This window comes from Thamnophis elegans, chromosome 5 (assembly GCF_009769535.1).
Source record: "Thamnophis elegans isolate rThaEle1 chromosome 5, rThaEle1.pri, whole genome shotgun sequence".
NCBI lineage: Eukaryota > Metazoa > Chordata > Lepidosauria > Squamata > Colubridae > Thamnophis > Thamnophis elegans.
Genome location: NC_045545.1, coordinates 64,757,855 through 64,773,401, shown reverse-complemented (window position 1 = coordinate 64,773,401; position 15,547 = coordinate 64,757,855). Strand labels below are relative to the sequence as shown.

The following is a 15,547-nucleotide window of genomic DNA, read 5'->3' as shown; positions in this document are numbered from 1 at the left end:
ACGCTCCGGAGGCTTCAGGGAAGCTCCTGAAGCCTCCAGAGGGCCTCCGGGGAGGGGGGCAGGAGAAGCTGTTTTCATCCTCCCCAGGCTCCTATAAAGCCTCTGGAGCCTGGGGAGGGCAAAAAAAGCACACCAAAAATGGGGGGGACATCTGGTCATGTGCGCATGCACACTGGGGTCGTGCCCAAAGATTATGGGTGTGGCACACCCACGCATGATCCCCCCCCCCCACTTTTGGCATGTGACAGCCCATTCTATTCCTCCCAAATTTCTATCATTTCCTATGCACCAGCAATGCCAATAGTGTGCCATGACCATTGATCATATCTATTCCACACTGGGAAGATTCTGAAACTTTTGCACCAATCCAAATTTTCTCTATCCCTTTCTCCAACAACACTTTTTTATGTTTTTGAAAATCTTGGGGATTTCTCAAGTTTGATGATATCTTCTACTTATACATGAATGATGCCATTTTGACTGCATCAACCTGGTGTGAGAACTTTGCAATTTTAATTAATTGATATCATTACCTAGGTATTCTATCAAAAGCATCACCAGCATAAAATATGCAGTAGTTGCAAACCCTTTTGTTGGATTGGTTGAAGATCTGTCAAGCATTGAGAAAGACCACAACTTAAATAAATTCAACATATTTCTCAGTAAACACTAAGGGATTTTATCAATGGCCTGCTTATATACTTCCTTACCTGCCTCTTAGTAGCAAGCAGATACACTCATAGGAGGAGAAAATCTGTCCTGATTAATCACATGTCAAGTTAAGGGATATTGCACTATTTTTACTTAGATTTGAAAATAACATTTTAAACTACACCATGACACCATATGATAATACACTTATGACCCTTATTAGAATGTATAACAAAAAAAAGCAAAATAACCCTTATAGACTTAACCAAATGAGGTGATGCATATGTAACTTCAAAAATAATTCTTTTGTATACTAGTTACCAGATCTGAGTGTAAACTCCAGATATCACCAGACAGCAGCAAAGAGATGCAAAAACTTCAAACTCTAGTCATTTTTGCAACCCAGAGCTTTCAGCAATTGAAGGACTGAAATTAAAAAAAAAATCTAGAGATGAGCTGTTTTGCTTCATATTGTAGCTTCTTTGGCCTCAATTTGGGCCAAAAGAATAATAAAAAAAAGAACTGACTAGGGAGATCACAATTGTCATGGTTTTATCAAGAATATCTGGGTTTTGGCTATTGTGTCTAATATCCATGCTTTGATATACCTGCTAAGAAAAAAAGATATACTTAAAATGAAATTACAAAGGCGACAGCAAAAGTAGTCCTTTCAATTATTAAAAAAATTCTTAGCTGTAGCTGGAGAAAAGATACAGATTCTAATATCTCTCGCTTTGCCATCAGATTCAACTGGTCTTCAATAAATAATACAAATTCCCTAAATAATTGACAATAATGAAACAATTACTCATTATAAGTAAAACTTAAGATTTCATACTCTTGTGTTTTTAATCGTCCTGGAATAAAAACTAAGTAATCCAATTTTAAGATTGAGATTGAGATTGAGATTTGTTTTATTTATATGCCGCCCTATTCCCTACGGGACTCAGGGCGGCGAACAACTCAAACGGGAAAGGGAACACACAAGTACAAGACAAGCATTTAAAATAGCCAACAACCACACAAGTCGAGAGTGGAAGGGAGCTCATCAACCCCAGGCCTGCCGACACAGCCAGGTTTTAACGGCTTTTCGGAAGGCCTGGAGAGAGGTGAGGGTCCGAATCTCTGCGGGGAGTTCGTTCCAAAGGGCCGGAGCTGCCACAGAGAAGGCCCTCCCCCGGGTCATAGCCAGATGGCATTGGCTAGTAGACGGAACCCGGAGGAGGCCAACCCTGTGCGATCTAATGGGTCTTTGGGACGTAATTGGCAGCAGGCGGTCTCTCAAGTACCCAGGTCCAATAGCATGAAGGGCTTTATAAGTAATAACTAGCACCTTGAAGCGTATCCGGAGACCGGTCGGAAGCCAGTGCAGCTCGTGGAGGATGGGTGTAATGTGGGTGTATCGAGGTACACCCACAATCGCTTGCGTGGCTGCATTCTGGACGAGTTGAAGTCTCGGAATGCTCTTCAAGGGCTGCCCCATGTAGAGCGCATTGCAGTAGCAAAATATTAAGCAAAATATTTCAGTCATTGCTTAGTTAATAAATTCAAGATTTCTAAGGTTTCAGGGGGAAATGTTAAATGTCCAGTACAGTAGAGTTCTATGAAAAAATATCTACCTCGTTTTGGATTTTTGGATTTTTTGTCACTGACTATTACAAATTCATATGTCTTAAAGAATGAATAAATAACATCACACATTGAAGTTTGATTAATGTAGTTCATGAACAAAAGCATCACGGATACCAATTCCTCCTATACCCACTGAGATAGTTGTATATCTTCCTATAGAGGAAGATAAGGGAATAGTGAGGTAATTACCTAGAACAGGGGCATCAAACTCAACGCCAGGGGGCCAGATCCGGTCCATGGAGTGTTTAGATCTGGCCCACAGGGCCACCCTGGAAATAGCCTGTGGTACCTGTGCCAGTGAAAATGGAGGTCTGAAGGGCTGCGGGCAGCCCTCCTGAGCTCTGTTTTCAATAGCAGAGGGTTGCAGGAGGCTGCTGCAGCAGAAAATGGAACTCGGGAGCCTTTTTTTCTGGCTGAGCACTCAAGCTACCACAGGTACCCCCGACACAAGTGATGTTGAGCTGGCCATACCCACCCTGGCCCCCCCAAAGCCAAACACAACCCTGATGAAATCGAGTTTGACACCCCTGACCTAGAACATCGAACTTCTACAGATAAATGTAGATACAATTACAAGAATATCTAAAAACTGTCAATGAATATTAGGGCAAAGAAAAGAGCATCAGTCTACTTTAGTTATTTGTAGCCAGTCCCCCATTAATTTGTTCCAAAAAGCCAGAACTCTTTAACTTACAAACACCATCAATCACCAATCAAACTGAAATCCTTTTGCCAGTATTGTAACAATGCCACTACATTATATTAACGAAATGTATGTTCTGCATAAGCTTAAATGGAGAAGTAGACCAATGTGAGGAATCATCTTATATGGATTTCAAACTCGCTGCATCACGTTGATGTCAAGTGATGTATCGCAACGTTTTTTGCCTTCGTGGAGCTAGGATGGGCGTGGCCTACTTGTAACACATCCAGCCCGCGGGCCACTGGTCTGACACACCTAGGCCAGGAGACCATCTGGAGCCTGAAGAGCTCTACAGGGGATAGGAAAATATGCTGTTTGCATCTAGTTCTTCCAAGCTAGGTCTAGTTTTTTTAGCAGACAGCAAAAGAAGTTGGAATGTACTCTGTATAGAAACCACAGGAGACCAGTATATTTAAGACAAGAATCAGCAAGTTCATTGCCACTGAGAGTGGCCTTTTATTTTAATACAGCAGCAGTAGCAGCAGAGGGAAGAATGGCCTAAGTAAAATGGAAACAAATCAGCACTCTGAATCAAAGAACCAGAGGATGTGAGAAACCCATGGTTTTGGAAAAGATGGCCATAGTGATGTAGTTTCAAAACAATAATAGCTGTCTGTATAAATATTAATAAGAGGAACTAGAGGTTAAAAAACAAGCTTAAGTCACAGCATGTAACTCACTAACTTGACCAGAAACAAAGGGAAGCAAAGAACTTAATTTAACACATTCAAAAGGAATACCCCCCATATCCAGCATCCTGTTTCCCAGGGGGAGTAGGGCAAGAAGTGACATAAGTATAAAATTTAAAATCAGCATTTGCAGTGGGGTTTTACTGAATATCAGGGTGAGAAAGAAGTTCATAAGCAATAAAAGAAAACAATCATGAGTGGAAAAACTTTCAACAGGAGATAGGGTACAGGTAGTCCTCAACTTATGATCACAGTTGAGCCCAACATTTCTATTGCTAAGCCAGACAGTTGTTAAATGAGTTTGCTCCATTTTACGACTTTACATGCCACAGTTGTCAAGTGAATCAATGCAGTTGTTAAATTAATAACACTTAACAATTAGTTGTTAAGTCAATCTGGCTTCTGAGTTTCCTTACCACTTCAAAAAGTCACAAAGGTGAACACCTGACCTTGGGACATTGCAACCATCATACATACATGCCAATTGCCAAATGTCCAAATTTTGATCATAGGACCACAGGATGAGACAACTAGTAAGTGTGAAAAAATGTCACCATTCACTTTTTTTAGTGCTATTATAACTTTGTATAGTCACTAAATGAATAATTGTAAGTCAAGGATGTAAATGGAAGGTGGGATCTTGTGACAAAGAATTAATAACAGTAACCATGGGAGAGCTTAGGAGTGCTATTTCCAATTTGTTCAGCTATTTGGGGAGACAAGGGCAAGAGTAGGTGATCAGACAGAAGCCTACCACTACAGGGGGAAGCCTACATGGTTAGGCAGATCCCCTAAGACAGTGATAGTGAACCTTTTCAGCATCAAGTGCCGAAAAGCATGCACACAGGCTCGTCACCCGCCCATCTGGAAGAGGAGCTGCAATGGGGGCATGTGTGCACATGTGTGTGCCGGGAAATGAACTTTCGGTTTCCGGCGTATGCATGCGTACCTAGTCTTCCAGTTACTGGTACGCATGCACGCACGACGATCAGCTGGCCGATGACCATGCCGCTGATTTCCAGGACTGCCACACGCATGAAGGCAAGCTGATTGTCACACATGCATATGTGCCACAAACCCAGAAGAGGAACAGGTGACGCCACGTGTGCCAGGCAAAATAGTGCCATGTGCCACTTTGGGCCCGCATGCCATAGGTTTGCCATCACGGCCCTAAGAAGTTCAAAGAATTTGTCCATTAAAAGGGTCACAGCACAAAGATGGGGTGGAGAGACAGCAGCGATTATGGCATTATATGGATAAATATACCGGTAGTACATCACTGGGTAAAGATAGTCACCATAAGGATAAACAAAGACACCAGAAACTGTATCACATATTCATGGCTAAACAGGATAAAAGATAAAGCATAATCAGGGAGCCCAATTTCAGGGATGGAAGCAATGCTTATTTCAACTGACAAAATACTTGACTATGTCCTCAATCCAAAGCAAAGAAGCATCTGTTCAAAAAATAGACTGGAAGAGTCGAACTTCAAAAGCAAGATCTAAAAATCCAGGGACATCAAAATCCAACCAAGCCAAAAAAAGAACATATATCAGGGGAAATCAGGGGATTAAAAAAAAAATGGAAGGGAAGCCAGGATAGAGATCAGAGCAAGATCTGAATTAAGGTGCTCCTCTGAGACTGCAAATACAAGCCTTTCTGGTACAAAAACCCACCAATGCTCCAAGCTTACAAAGCAAATCCATTCCCAATACAACAAAGCAAATCCTTTTCCAATAAATTTACAGGGAAATCAGTACCCAAAACAAAGCCTGTTCCTTAGACAAAGTCTAATTACAATAGTCACCAGGCTGCTAGCCTGATGACACGTGGAAGGACTCCCAATGCCAATAGCAGCAATTACTATATTGTAGTATCACAACAGGAATGGCTGAGAGTGAAGAAACAAGCAAGGCAGCATCCCCTAAAAGGAGAAGGGAGACAGAGGCAGAAAAATCAAGAAGCCAAAGAGGAAACAAAGGTCTCCTATGACAAATCCCAACCGCACCATAGACTGCTGAGGCTGGAAGGCAACACCATTTGAGGAGGCTGGATAAAATTCTAAGAGCCCTGGGCTTTTTGGTGTCCCACTTTTCCATCCAACACAAGCTTGTTACTTTGAACAATAGGACTGCCAGTCTCCAAGACAGAAGCAGAAATCACTGCACCCCACCCTCTGGCACGTGGGGAAATTTTTGAACACGATGGTTAGACTGAGGACTTCTCATTTGTTATAGGGACGACATGGTTTGGAGTGCTACAAAATATTCTTTATCATTTTTCTTCTCGATTCCCAATTTTCTAACACAACAAATAGCAGCACCCATTATGAATTCAGCTTTCCCAACTAGCTTTCATCAATTTAGTGTCAGTGGAAACGTTTACCAACTAAGAGACCATTTACGAAGGCAGCCATAATAGAGTGTGTGATCATTTATAATGGTTCTGGAATGCCAGAATGTCATTCAAATGCTTTTAAAGGCTTGTTTGTAATACTCTTGGATACAGGTAGTCTTTGACTTATGGCCATTCATTTAATGACCATTTATCATGAGAGCACTGAAAAAAGTGACTTATGACTAATTCTTATACTTCCAATCACTGCAGTGTCCCCATGGTCAAGTGATCTAAATGCTTTAGATGCTTGGCAACCAGCATGTATTGATGACAGTTGCCGTGTCCCAAAGTCACTTGATCACCATTCATGATCTTCTCCAACAAAGTCAGTGAAGCCAGATTTTCTTAATGATTGCATGATTTGCTGTATTTTGCATACATTGGACTGGGCTCCACTGAAAATCTATTGTCACATGACCTTATTTTGCTGGAAGGAGTACAGACTGAGGTGATCCATTGCTCCTATGAGTTTCTCTGACTGATTTGGGAAAGAGTCTCTGAACCTCAGGCACTCAGCTTCTTTACAGAATACTCTTTACTGAAGTAGGAAAAGACAAGGGAATCAATGAGGGAAAGGTGATTAAGAGTATAATCAATCATCAGATCCTATTACCCAACAATTTATTAACTAACACTTCTGATTCCACTCCTAATACCATGTTGTGGAATACTAATTCCGTGCCCAATGAATACAGGTAATCCTTGTTTAATGAGCCCCTCATTCAGTGACCATTCTAAGTTATGACAACACTGAATGAGTGGTACTTAATGACCGGTCCTCAAAGTTCTGGCAGTCCCAGCACCCCTGCGATCATGTGATTGTGTTCTGGGAGCTTGGCAACAAGCTCATACTTAAAAAGAGTCACAATGTCCTGCAGGCATGTGAGTGCCATTTGTGACTTTCCCTGTTGGCTTCCTACAAGCAAAATCAATGGGGAAAGGCTTCAAATTGCTTCAAGACGTTGCTTGCATTTGGTCCTGCCATGGTCACACAGTTCCTCCTGGCTATCCACATACCTCCCCTGCCCAGCAGCAGCTACCCCCACCACCATCAAGCCCAGCTGCGCTTATACAGCACTTTGCTTCACATCAATGGCTACCCCTCCTTTCTCTATCTGGCAGTAGCCACCTCCAGCTCTGCCATGCTTAAGCATGCTTAACCTACACACCCTCCCTGACCCAGCAGCAGCCATTTATTTGCCTGCTGTCAAGCTATTTTGGACTTGCTTAAGAATCTGCGATCCTTGCTTAACAACATCAGCAGGAGTGCTGGGATCACATGACATTGCTCTTTATGACTGCACTGCTGAGCAATGGAAATTCCAGTCCCAATTACTGTAGTTAAGTCAGGGCTAAGCTGTAGAGGAGACCAACCAATAAAGATAAATATTTATTCAGCAACAATTGTTGGATCAGTCCTATAAGAACCAAAGCTAGCAATAAGATAGTTATGGATGAGACAATGTGTCCATTTCCCCTTGGTTTAATATATGCTTTTGCCTTATAAGGTTAAAGTTTGTATTTTTCACATGTAAAGACACTCTGTTCTCTCTAAGGTCCTTTAAACCGCTGACTGGTTATTTCCCCATCATAGAATATCCTGTCATGAATATGACTTAAGTTTCCTTATACGTGACCTGTCCATTTAAAAATAATGGAGAAGGGCCTTTATTTGTCCTTACAAAGGATAATAAAAGCATATTATTCTAAGATAAGCATTATAGTTTGCTTGTAGTAAATACAATATCAAGGGCTTATTGTGACCTTTGGGAAAGACAGGAGTAGAGGCAAGGATGCTAAGTATTTAAAAACAATTATTCTCATTTATTAATACTGAACTTTGGTATCAAATAATAGTCTGTTATAATGATCAAGTATGTATGTTTGCGTTTAAAATATTTGTTATTGGCTGTCATCTTAATACCAGAACTGTAGATGGAACAAAAGAAGAACAAAAGAAGACTTAAATTATTACTATAAAGAAAATAAACATAAAGAGTTCAGGTTTTTCTCCTAAGATGCAGCTGCAGAAGAATTGTAAACTTATGGACTACTATAAAAGATACTGCCAGTTTGGTGATATTGTTAAGGCACCAGGCTAGAAACTGGGAGACTGGGGATTCTAGTCCCACCCTAGGCACAAAGCGAGGTGGGTGACCTTGGTCCAGTCTCTCTAGCCCTAGGAAGAAGAAGGCAACAGCAACTTACTTTCAAAAAATCTAGCCAAGAAAATTGGGACTATCCCAGACAGTCACTGACAATCAACAATGACTTGTAGACTCTTAAAAATACTCCAAACTATTGTAAAACTATAGACAATTGCAATCACATTACTGTAATTAGAAAGATGCTTTCCATTTTTCATCATTAAAATAAGAACTGTCATTATTTATTTATTTATTTATTTATTTATTTATTTATTTGAATAAATGCTTTAGCATAATTATGAAGTAGAGAAGCAATCAGGTTAAAATCATGATCAAAGTTAGAAATAATATAATAAATCTTATGCATGAACCAAACATTCATACATGGATGATAACATTTGTATTAGACATTATAAGACATTATAAGAATAACTATAGCTAATGCCTTAGTTTGTGTGCCTTTGGTGTTTATTTTTGAACACCCCTAACTTCCTCCATTTTTCGTAGATTGCAAATGGTTTTTGAAACAAAAGCAAATTTGTAAATCTATTTGTGTTATGGGTTTGGTATTTAAAGGTCAAAAACTTAGAATCCTCACAAGACTATGAATAGACTTTAAATAGCTCTCTAAAAACTAAGCAGTGACAATTACAAAGTATAAGCAGCAATTCTGATGTCTAAAGTAAGGTCCTTCACATTCATCATTCTAGTCATCTAAAGGTTTTTCATAAACTGTACCACCATAATTACCATTTATAGAGCACAAAATCAAGAGAATAAAACTTTTGTACCTAAGGGAGGTGATATCAGATGCAGAGATTTCCTCTCTCATAGCCAGATATGGATTAAAATCAAATATAAAAATCATCATAAGAAGTTCCCAAGTTAAAGTTTATATCCTTCAATCTGTATTGTATAAATGATTTCCCCACTTCTTTTTCCGCAAAGCAGCAGAACTGATCAGCACATTGAACAGGACATACTCTACTGGTTTGCAACCATTTCAGTTTTATCGTTATTAAAATAATTAAACTATAATGTAAACTCTGGGCACAGTGCATTTTTGATTGTATGCCTCAATGACTAACAAGCTAGTCCTAATACTTGCTGCATCAGCAGACAAGTCTCTTTGGAATATACTGACTGCTGTGCCAGCATAATACCATGAAATAGGATATTCGGCTAGCATCGCAGACAGATATGTCACTGAAAATAATTATCCAATTTACAGAAAATCTATCCTCACCGAAAATTATATTACTTCAAATTCCCAGTTGCTGTGTGGGAAGGATTGTGATGCAACTTTCTGTTGGACAGAACCAATCCGATAGGTGCTTTTGATACCAGCAGCTTCATAGATACTATAGTGAAAAATATATGCTTTTCAAAGTAACAATTGTGAACAGCATCTAGAAATGTAAAATGCATTGCTCCATTACAATAAATGTTTATAGATCTGTAATAGGGCCTAAAGTAAAAATAAAGGTTTTCTACAATAACAAGCTTTTTGCATGAAACATTTGTTTTGTGACTTTTACATTCTGTCAGAGAATGACTTTTACATTCTCTTTTTATATATATATATATATATATATATATATATATATATATATATATATATATATATATATATATATATATATATATATATATATATAAATAAATAAATAAATAAAAGTTTTAGTCTGGTTATCAATAGAAAAATTAACAGATCTTATTCAAAATAGTAAACAATAATTGCCCATTGCAACTAGTCAATTACTTCTCTAGAATTACATCTCCTAGTATATTACTTTAGAAGGAAATATTGATTATAATATAAAAAAAGTTGTCTGCCAATTGGAGAATCTGGGTACATGCTATTTAATTTTAATGTACACAAGCAATTTCAATGTATGTTCTTTGATCTGTTGCTTCAGTCTACAATAAATACATCTCTACTTAACAGACGAATACAAAAACAGCACCAAAGCCCAATTGCTAGGGCTCTACGCTACTTCAGTTCAATCTCCCAAAAGTGGTTCCGAGCTTGAACGAGTGCAAATGCAGCACCTGTTTGCAACACCTTAAAACCACCATGGAATCCCAGAAAATGACCTAGAAACTTTCAATGTCACAGTCAAGAGTTATGCTTGTGTACCCAACTCCAAAGTACCTTTTGGATACTGAATCTGAAGAACTGCATGGCCTACTAATTGCTAAAAGAATTTCATGCAACTATTACTACAGACAAATGTAGTAATACTATCAAACTATGATGAAGATGGAGGCAATTACCTCATCTTAAAGTGCCTTGTTAAATAAAAACGTCTTGACTAAGTGTGAAAAGCTTTGCAAAGTTGGTCCTAGTTGAATTTCCTGTGAGAAAGTGTTCCAAAGTCAGCTACCCTATAGAAAATGTATTTTGATATATTCGAACTTAACATTTTCCTGAAGGTACTTATGGAGCTTACCTGAAGATTTCTAGTGGCAAGAAAAGAAAGATGCCAACTTACATGGATTCTACCCTGTCCAATTTAAAATTGTGGAAAGAATACATTCATGAATGAAGGTGAACATACAGGTCCCAGAAAAATGTTGTAGGATCCAATTTGGGTCTGTCACCAAAGGTTTAGTCTTCTAAGCTTTTGGACTCATTCTGGAGCTCATCAGAATTTCCCTGAGGATGAGCTCCAATCCGAGTCCAAAAGCTCGGAAGACTAAACCTCTGGTCCTGATGACTGACCCAGATTGGAACCTGAAGAATACACTCAAATTAGTGATAGTCTCAGATTCTTTCTAGTGAAGGCAACTACTTATTGGACCTCATTGCAGGTAGATAGTTATTACGTCAAGCTATTATTGACTAACTAAAGGACTTGAGTTACTCCTAATTCTTTGTTTTCAGATTAGCAAGATGTGTGAACTTAACCACAATAGTTTACATTATGTAAATGCATCAATTATACCTTGTTCAACAAGCCTTAATCTTAAAAATTCTAGTTTAGCATTATATATGAATTCAACTAATGTTTCAGTTTAATGATTCTTCTAACAAGTCAACCCCTTTTTCCCATTCACCAATTCTTCTCACAATCCCATTTATAAAGCTCTTCTGTGTTAATGTTCCCTAGGCAATGCATTCACTTCTGATTTCTATTGGTTCAATTGTTGATGCTTTTCTTAAAAGTCTACAACATGGTATCTCTTTAATACAATAGGAGATGAGACTACACCTGAATGTTGAGTAGATCTAGCAGAGTAATTGGCAGAGATGAGTAGTAGAGAAAGGTTCTACAAACTAGGATTCAGTAATCCAGAGCCAATAAATCCAAATATTGCCATCTTTAAATTATGTTCCACAGAAAACTTCCACAATATATTATCAAATTATGTTAATAAATTATCTAGGTCTTGCATTAAAGAAACACTAGCTACTTCTAGAGTTTAAATAGCGAATGTTTAAAATGTTGATGGATGTGTAAGAGCATCACTCAAATGTGTCCTGCCAGCTATCTGAAAAGAATTCTTAGAGTATAACCACTATAGTTTTCAATCAAAATACAGCATTTATTTATATAGTTTTTCTTCCTTCCTCATTTGATAGTTCTCCATATCAAATATCCAGACCATATAGATCAAATCCCCGGCCCATCAGCCGGGTGCGTCACGCACTGGCCACATTGACACCCAGTTTAGCAAAGTGGGGGGGAGAAATTGTGATACCTCACGTGACACCACTGTGACGAAGTGAGTTTGACACCCCTGGTTTAGATTTATTTTTGTATGCATGAGGTTAAATGTGTCAATATAGTTAGTTGTCACTCAAAACTATTACTGGAAACGCCTACATACTATAGCAATTTCTATGCTTGTAAATCATTTATTTCCTTCCAGAGAAATTTATTTATACAAGTCCCCAGATTAAGAACGTTCTGCTTTAAGGAGTTCTCATAGTTAGATAGTTATTGTAGCAAAATTCAAGTTAAACACCCAATGATTCAAGTTAAATGCAAAATGGTTCAAATTCATTTCACAATACTACTTATACAGTATTATACAATAATACTATTCCGGCTTACATACAAATCTGATATAAAGATAAACCTTGGAAACAGCACTCATTATTAAGCTGGGAACTATGTATACTTAGGTTATTTATGCTTAATATATATACTCCATTTATGTTAAAAGGACCAAAATATGACTTCTTCAAGACTAAGACTTCAAAAAGCATATTGAAGCCACATCTAAACCATCAATGATAGCATTTATCTCTTCTCCTCACATATATAAAGCATCATTACAAATCATTTTGTAATCAGTATATAGCAGCATTTTTTTCTAGTAAATCAAGTACAGGTAGTCCTCAACTTACAACACTTACTGGCCATAGAACAGCACTGAAAAAGCGACTTTTGACTATTTTTCACATTTATGACTGTTGCAGCATCCCCATGGTCACATGATCAAAATTTGGATGCTTGGCAACTGGTTCATATTTATGATGGTTGCATTGTCCCAGGGTCATGTGATCAGCTTTTGACAAGCAAAGTCAATGGGGAAGCCAGATTCACTTACTTTACAACTGCAATGATCCACTTAACTGATAAAGGATGTAAAATGGGTCAAAACCCACTTAACAAATGTCTCAGCAACAGAAATGTTGGGCTCAATTGTGGTCTAATTGTATAACTACAATATTTGTTTCTTATTTTAACAGAAAATGTATTTTTGTTATTTAATATAAAAGATGTGATCCAAATAATTACTTTGCACGTCTACCAAAAATTAATCTTTTTTGAGCAGTAGACCCTTTCTCCTGCCAAATATTTATTTCAAATTGTTTTTAGGAAGTTACTTTAGTTTTGAAATAAGTTTATTGAACATCAAATTGCAAGACTTTTGGGATAGCATCAGTTTCCATTGGAAGATTCAGTCATATGAATGTAGTCATGCATTAAGAATTATATATAGGTTAGTTGGCCGAGCCACCACTCCTCTGTAACTTGTTTTATCTCCTTAGTTTGTTACGAGAGCCAAGGGAAATAGTAGTTAAGTCACCAGGCTGGAAAGCAGGAGACCATGAGTTCAAGTCCCATGAAAGTCTGAAAGCCAGCTGGATGACTTTGAGCCAGTCACTTTCTCTAATGTCTAACCAACTTCACAGGGTTGTTTTTGTGGGGAAAATAGGGGGAGGAAGGTACATTGGTTATCTTCTCTGCCTTGAGTTATTAGTAAAAAAAATAAATAAGGGCAGGATACAAATAAAATCAGGAAATGGATTTTGTTTACCTTTTCCTATTACTTATAGGATCCATCATAAATTTATACCACCTTAAAATATATTCAAGAATGTCAAGAATATAAACAGAATTGGACCCTTCTTCATGCTCTTCAAAATGCTAAAAACGTGTGCTATCAATGTATACTTCCAAATGATACAAATGGCTTTAGTAACTCTTCCTTTATTTCTTAATAGCCAGATTGGTGTAGTGATAAAAGTGCTGGTCTAGAAACCAGGGAACCCTAAATTCTAGTCTCATCTTACGCATATAAGATGAATTGTGCTCTCTCTTAGCACAACCCACCTCACAAGGTTGTTGTAGTAGAGAAAACAGGAGAGGGGAGGGAACATTATGCATTCTTGCCACCTTGTGTAACTTATAAACTAATAAAGGCAGGATAATAATCTAATAAATGTTACACTATTCCCACTGCATATCTTCAATAGCAGCATTTTCATCATGTTTTTGTCTGCCTGATACGGAAGCAGGCTCACACAATGCCATCAAAGCTCGCAGAAAAGCTCCGAAATATCAGTACACACTAAGATCAGCACATCATCAATAATGATCAAACAAATAAAAAAGCATCAATCTATCAGAAGGCTTCCTTTTTTGTGCTTTTTTCTACTGCTTATCACAAAACAATAGTAACTCATTCAATAACATGTAGATACAGTGATTTATTGGCAGGTCAATTCACAGAAAACTGGAAGCATATCCTTAAGGATAGATAGGAAATGTTTTCAGTCTATCAGAACTACCACCCCACCCCACCTCACTAAGTACAGCCCATTTGTCTGGTTCATAGGTCTATGAAATCATTTGCCTTTACTTTCCCTGAATCCCTGAGCTTCAATTACCTGAGCTTTCCCTTGACCTGCAGAATCATCACCACTTCTTTTCTACTGGGAGAAAGTCACTCAGCCCTCCACTGTTTTGCATCATTGCCTCTCTATAAAAGTCGTCCAACCCATTCAGGACAGTGGTACCCAACCAACCAAATATTCCCTGTTCTTGTTTCTCGCCCCCTCCCCTTGCTCTCCTTTCTTCCTATAACAGAGAGAGAAATAGCAAGACAGCCACCACCGCAGCCCTACCCCCCCCAAAGAACTGGGGCACTATGATCTGCCCCCCACCTCCATTTAGGTAAGGACAGAGCCACGCTGGCAGAGAAAGGGGGAACATCTTCACCAACCCCTCCCTGATACCCAGACAGGAGAAGGCTAATTGGTATGGATGGCTCCATCGCCCATCACTAGGGATGACTCAACCTGCCTTGTCTTCAGCTCAGCTTGGTGAGCATCTTGCGCGGGCCAGGCGGCGACCACTTGGGGTGGGGAGGCGACCTCCGGCTGCGCTCCCCCCCACCCGCAATGGAAAGCCTCTCCGGGCGGCCCCCTGCTCCTCTATTTGTCCCTCACTGCACCCACCATAGCTGGCAACTCGCTGTTCCCTGTCCCTACCGGACCGACGCGAGTGTCTCCACAAGCGCAAAGCAGGGCGCTGAGAAAGGGCAGCAGGCGTCGGCACCCCCAGGCTGAGGCTCCGCAGCATCCTCGCTGCCTCCGCTCCATAGCGGGGCCCATCCCTGCACCTGCTCAGGCAGGGAGAGCAGGGCCTGGCCGACCGCGCATGCGCTTCGGCCAGAGAGGTGGGATAAGGATGCGATGCAACTCAACCCCGCTCAGTTCTTTGAGGTAATAACAAAAAAGTCTTTCAGGGGCGGGAGGAGTTGGGGTGGCGAAAGAGAGGAAGCCAAGCCACCCGGAGGTGTAAAAGAAACTACGGGGAAAAGGCTGAATGGGCGCAAGGCAGATGTCAGCCACAACAGCAAAACGCGTTGGCAACGGAGGCGGCTGATTTGAGTCGATGAAAAGTTAGCTTGGATCTGCGGATTGCGATGGGCAGGAAACCATTTAGAAGTTGTTGTTGAAAGAACGGGCGGCAATACGCAGTTTTTGAATTAATTAAAAACTTGTCCTTCAATTCGCAATCTGGTGAGTTGTCTAGGCAAACTCAAAACATCAGCTCAGACCTATGCAGATATCCGCAACAGAA

At 39.4% G+C, this 15,547-nt stretch overlaps 1 protein-coding gene across 1 annotated transcript in view; it reads right to left on the bottom strand.

Annotated features, from left to right (window-relative positions):
- MMP24 (matrix metallopeptidase 24) overlaps positions 1–15,075 on the bottom strand; it is a 48,868-nt gene extending 33,793 nt beyond the window's left edge. The window contains 1 exon segment of the mRNA XM_032217359.1: positions 14,920–15,075. Within this exon segment, the coding sequence (XP_032073250.1) occupies positions 14,920–15,075 (156 nt within the window).
- Between the last annotated feature and the right edge of the window lie 472 nt (positions 15,076–15,547).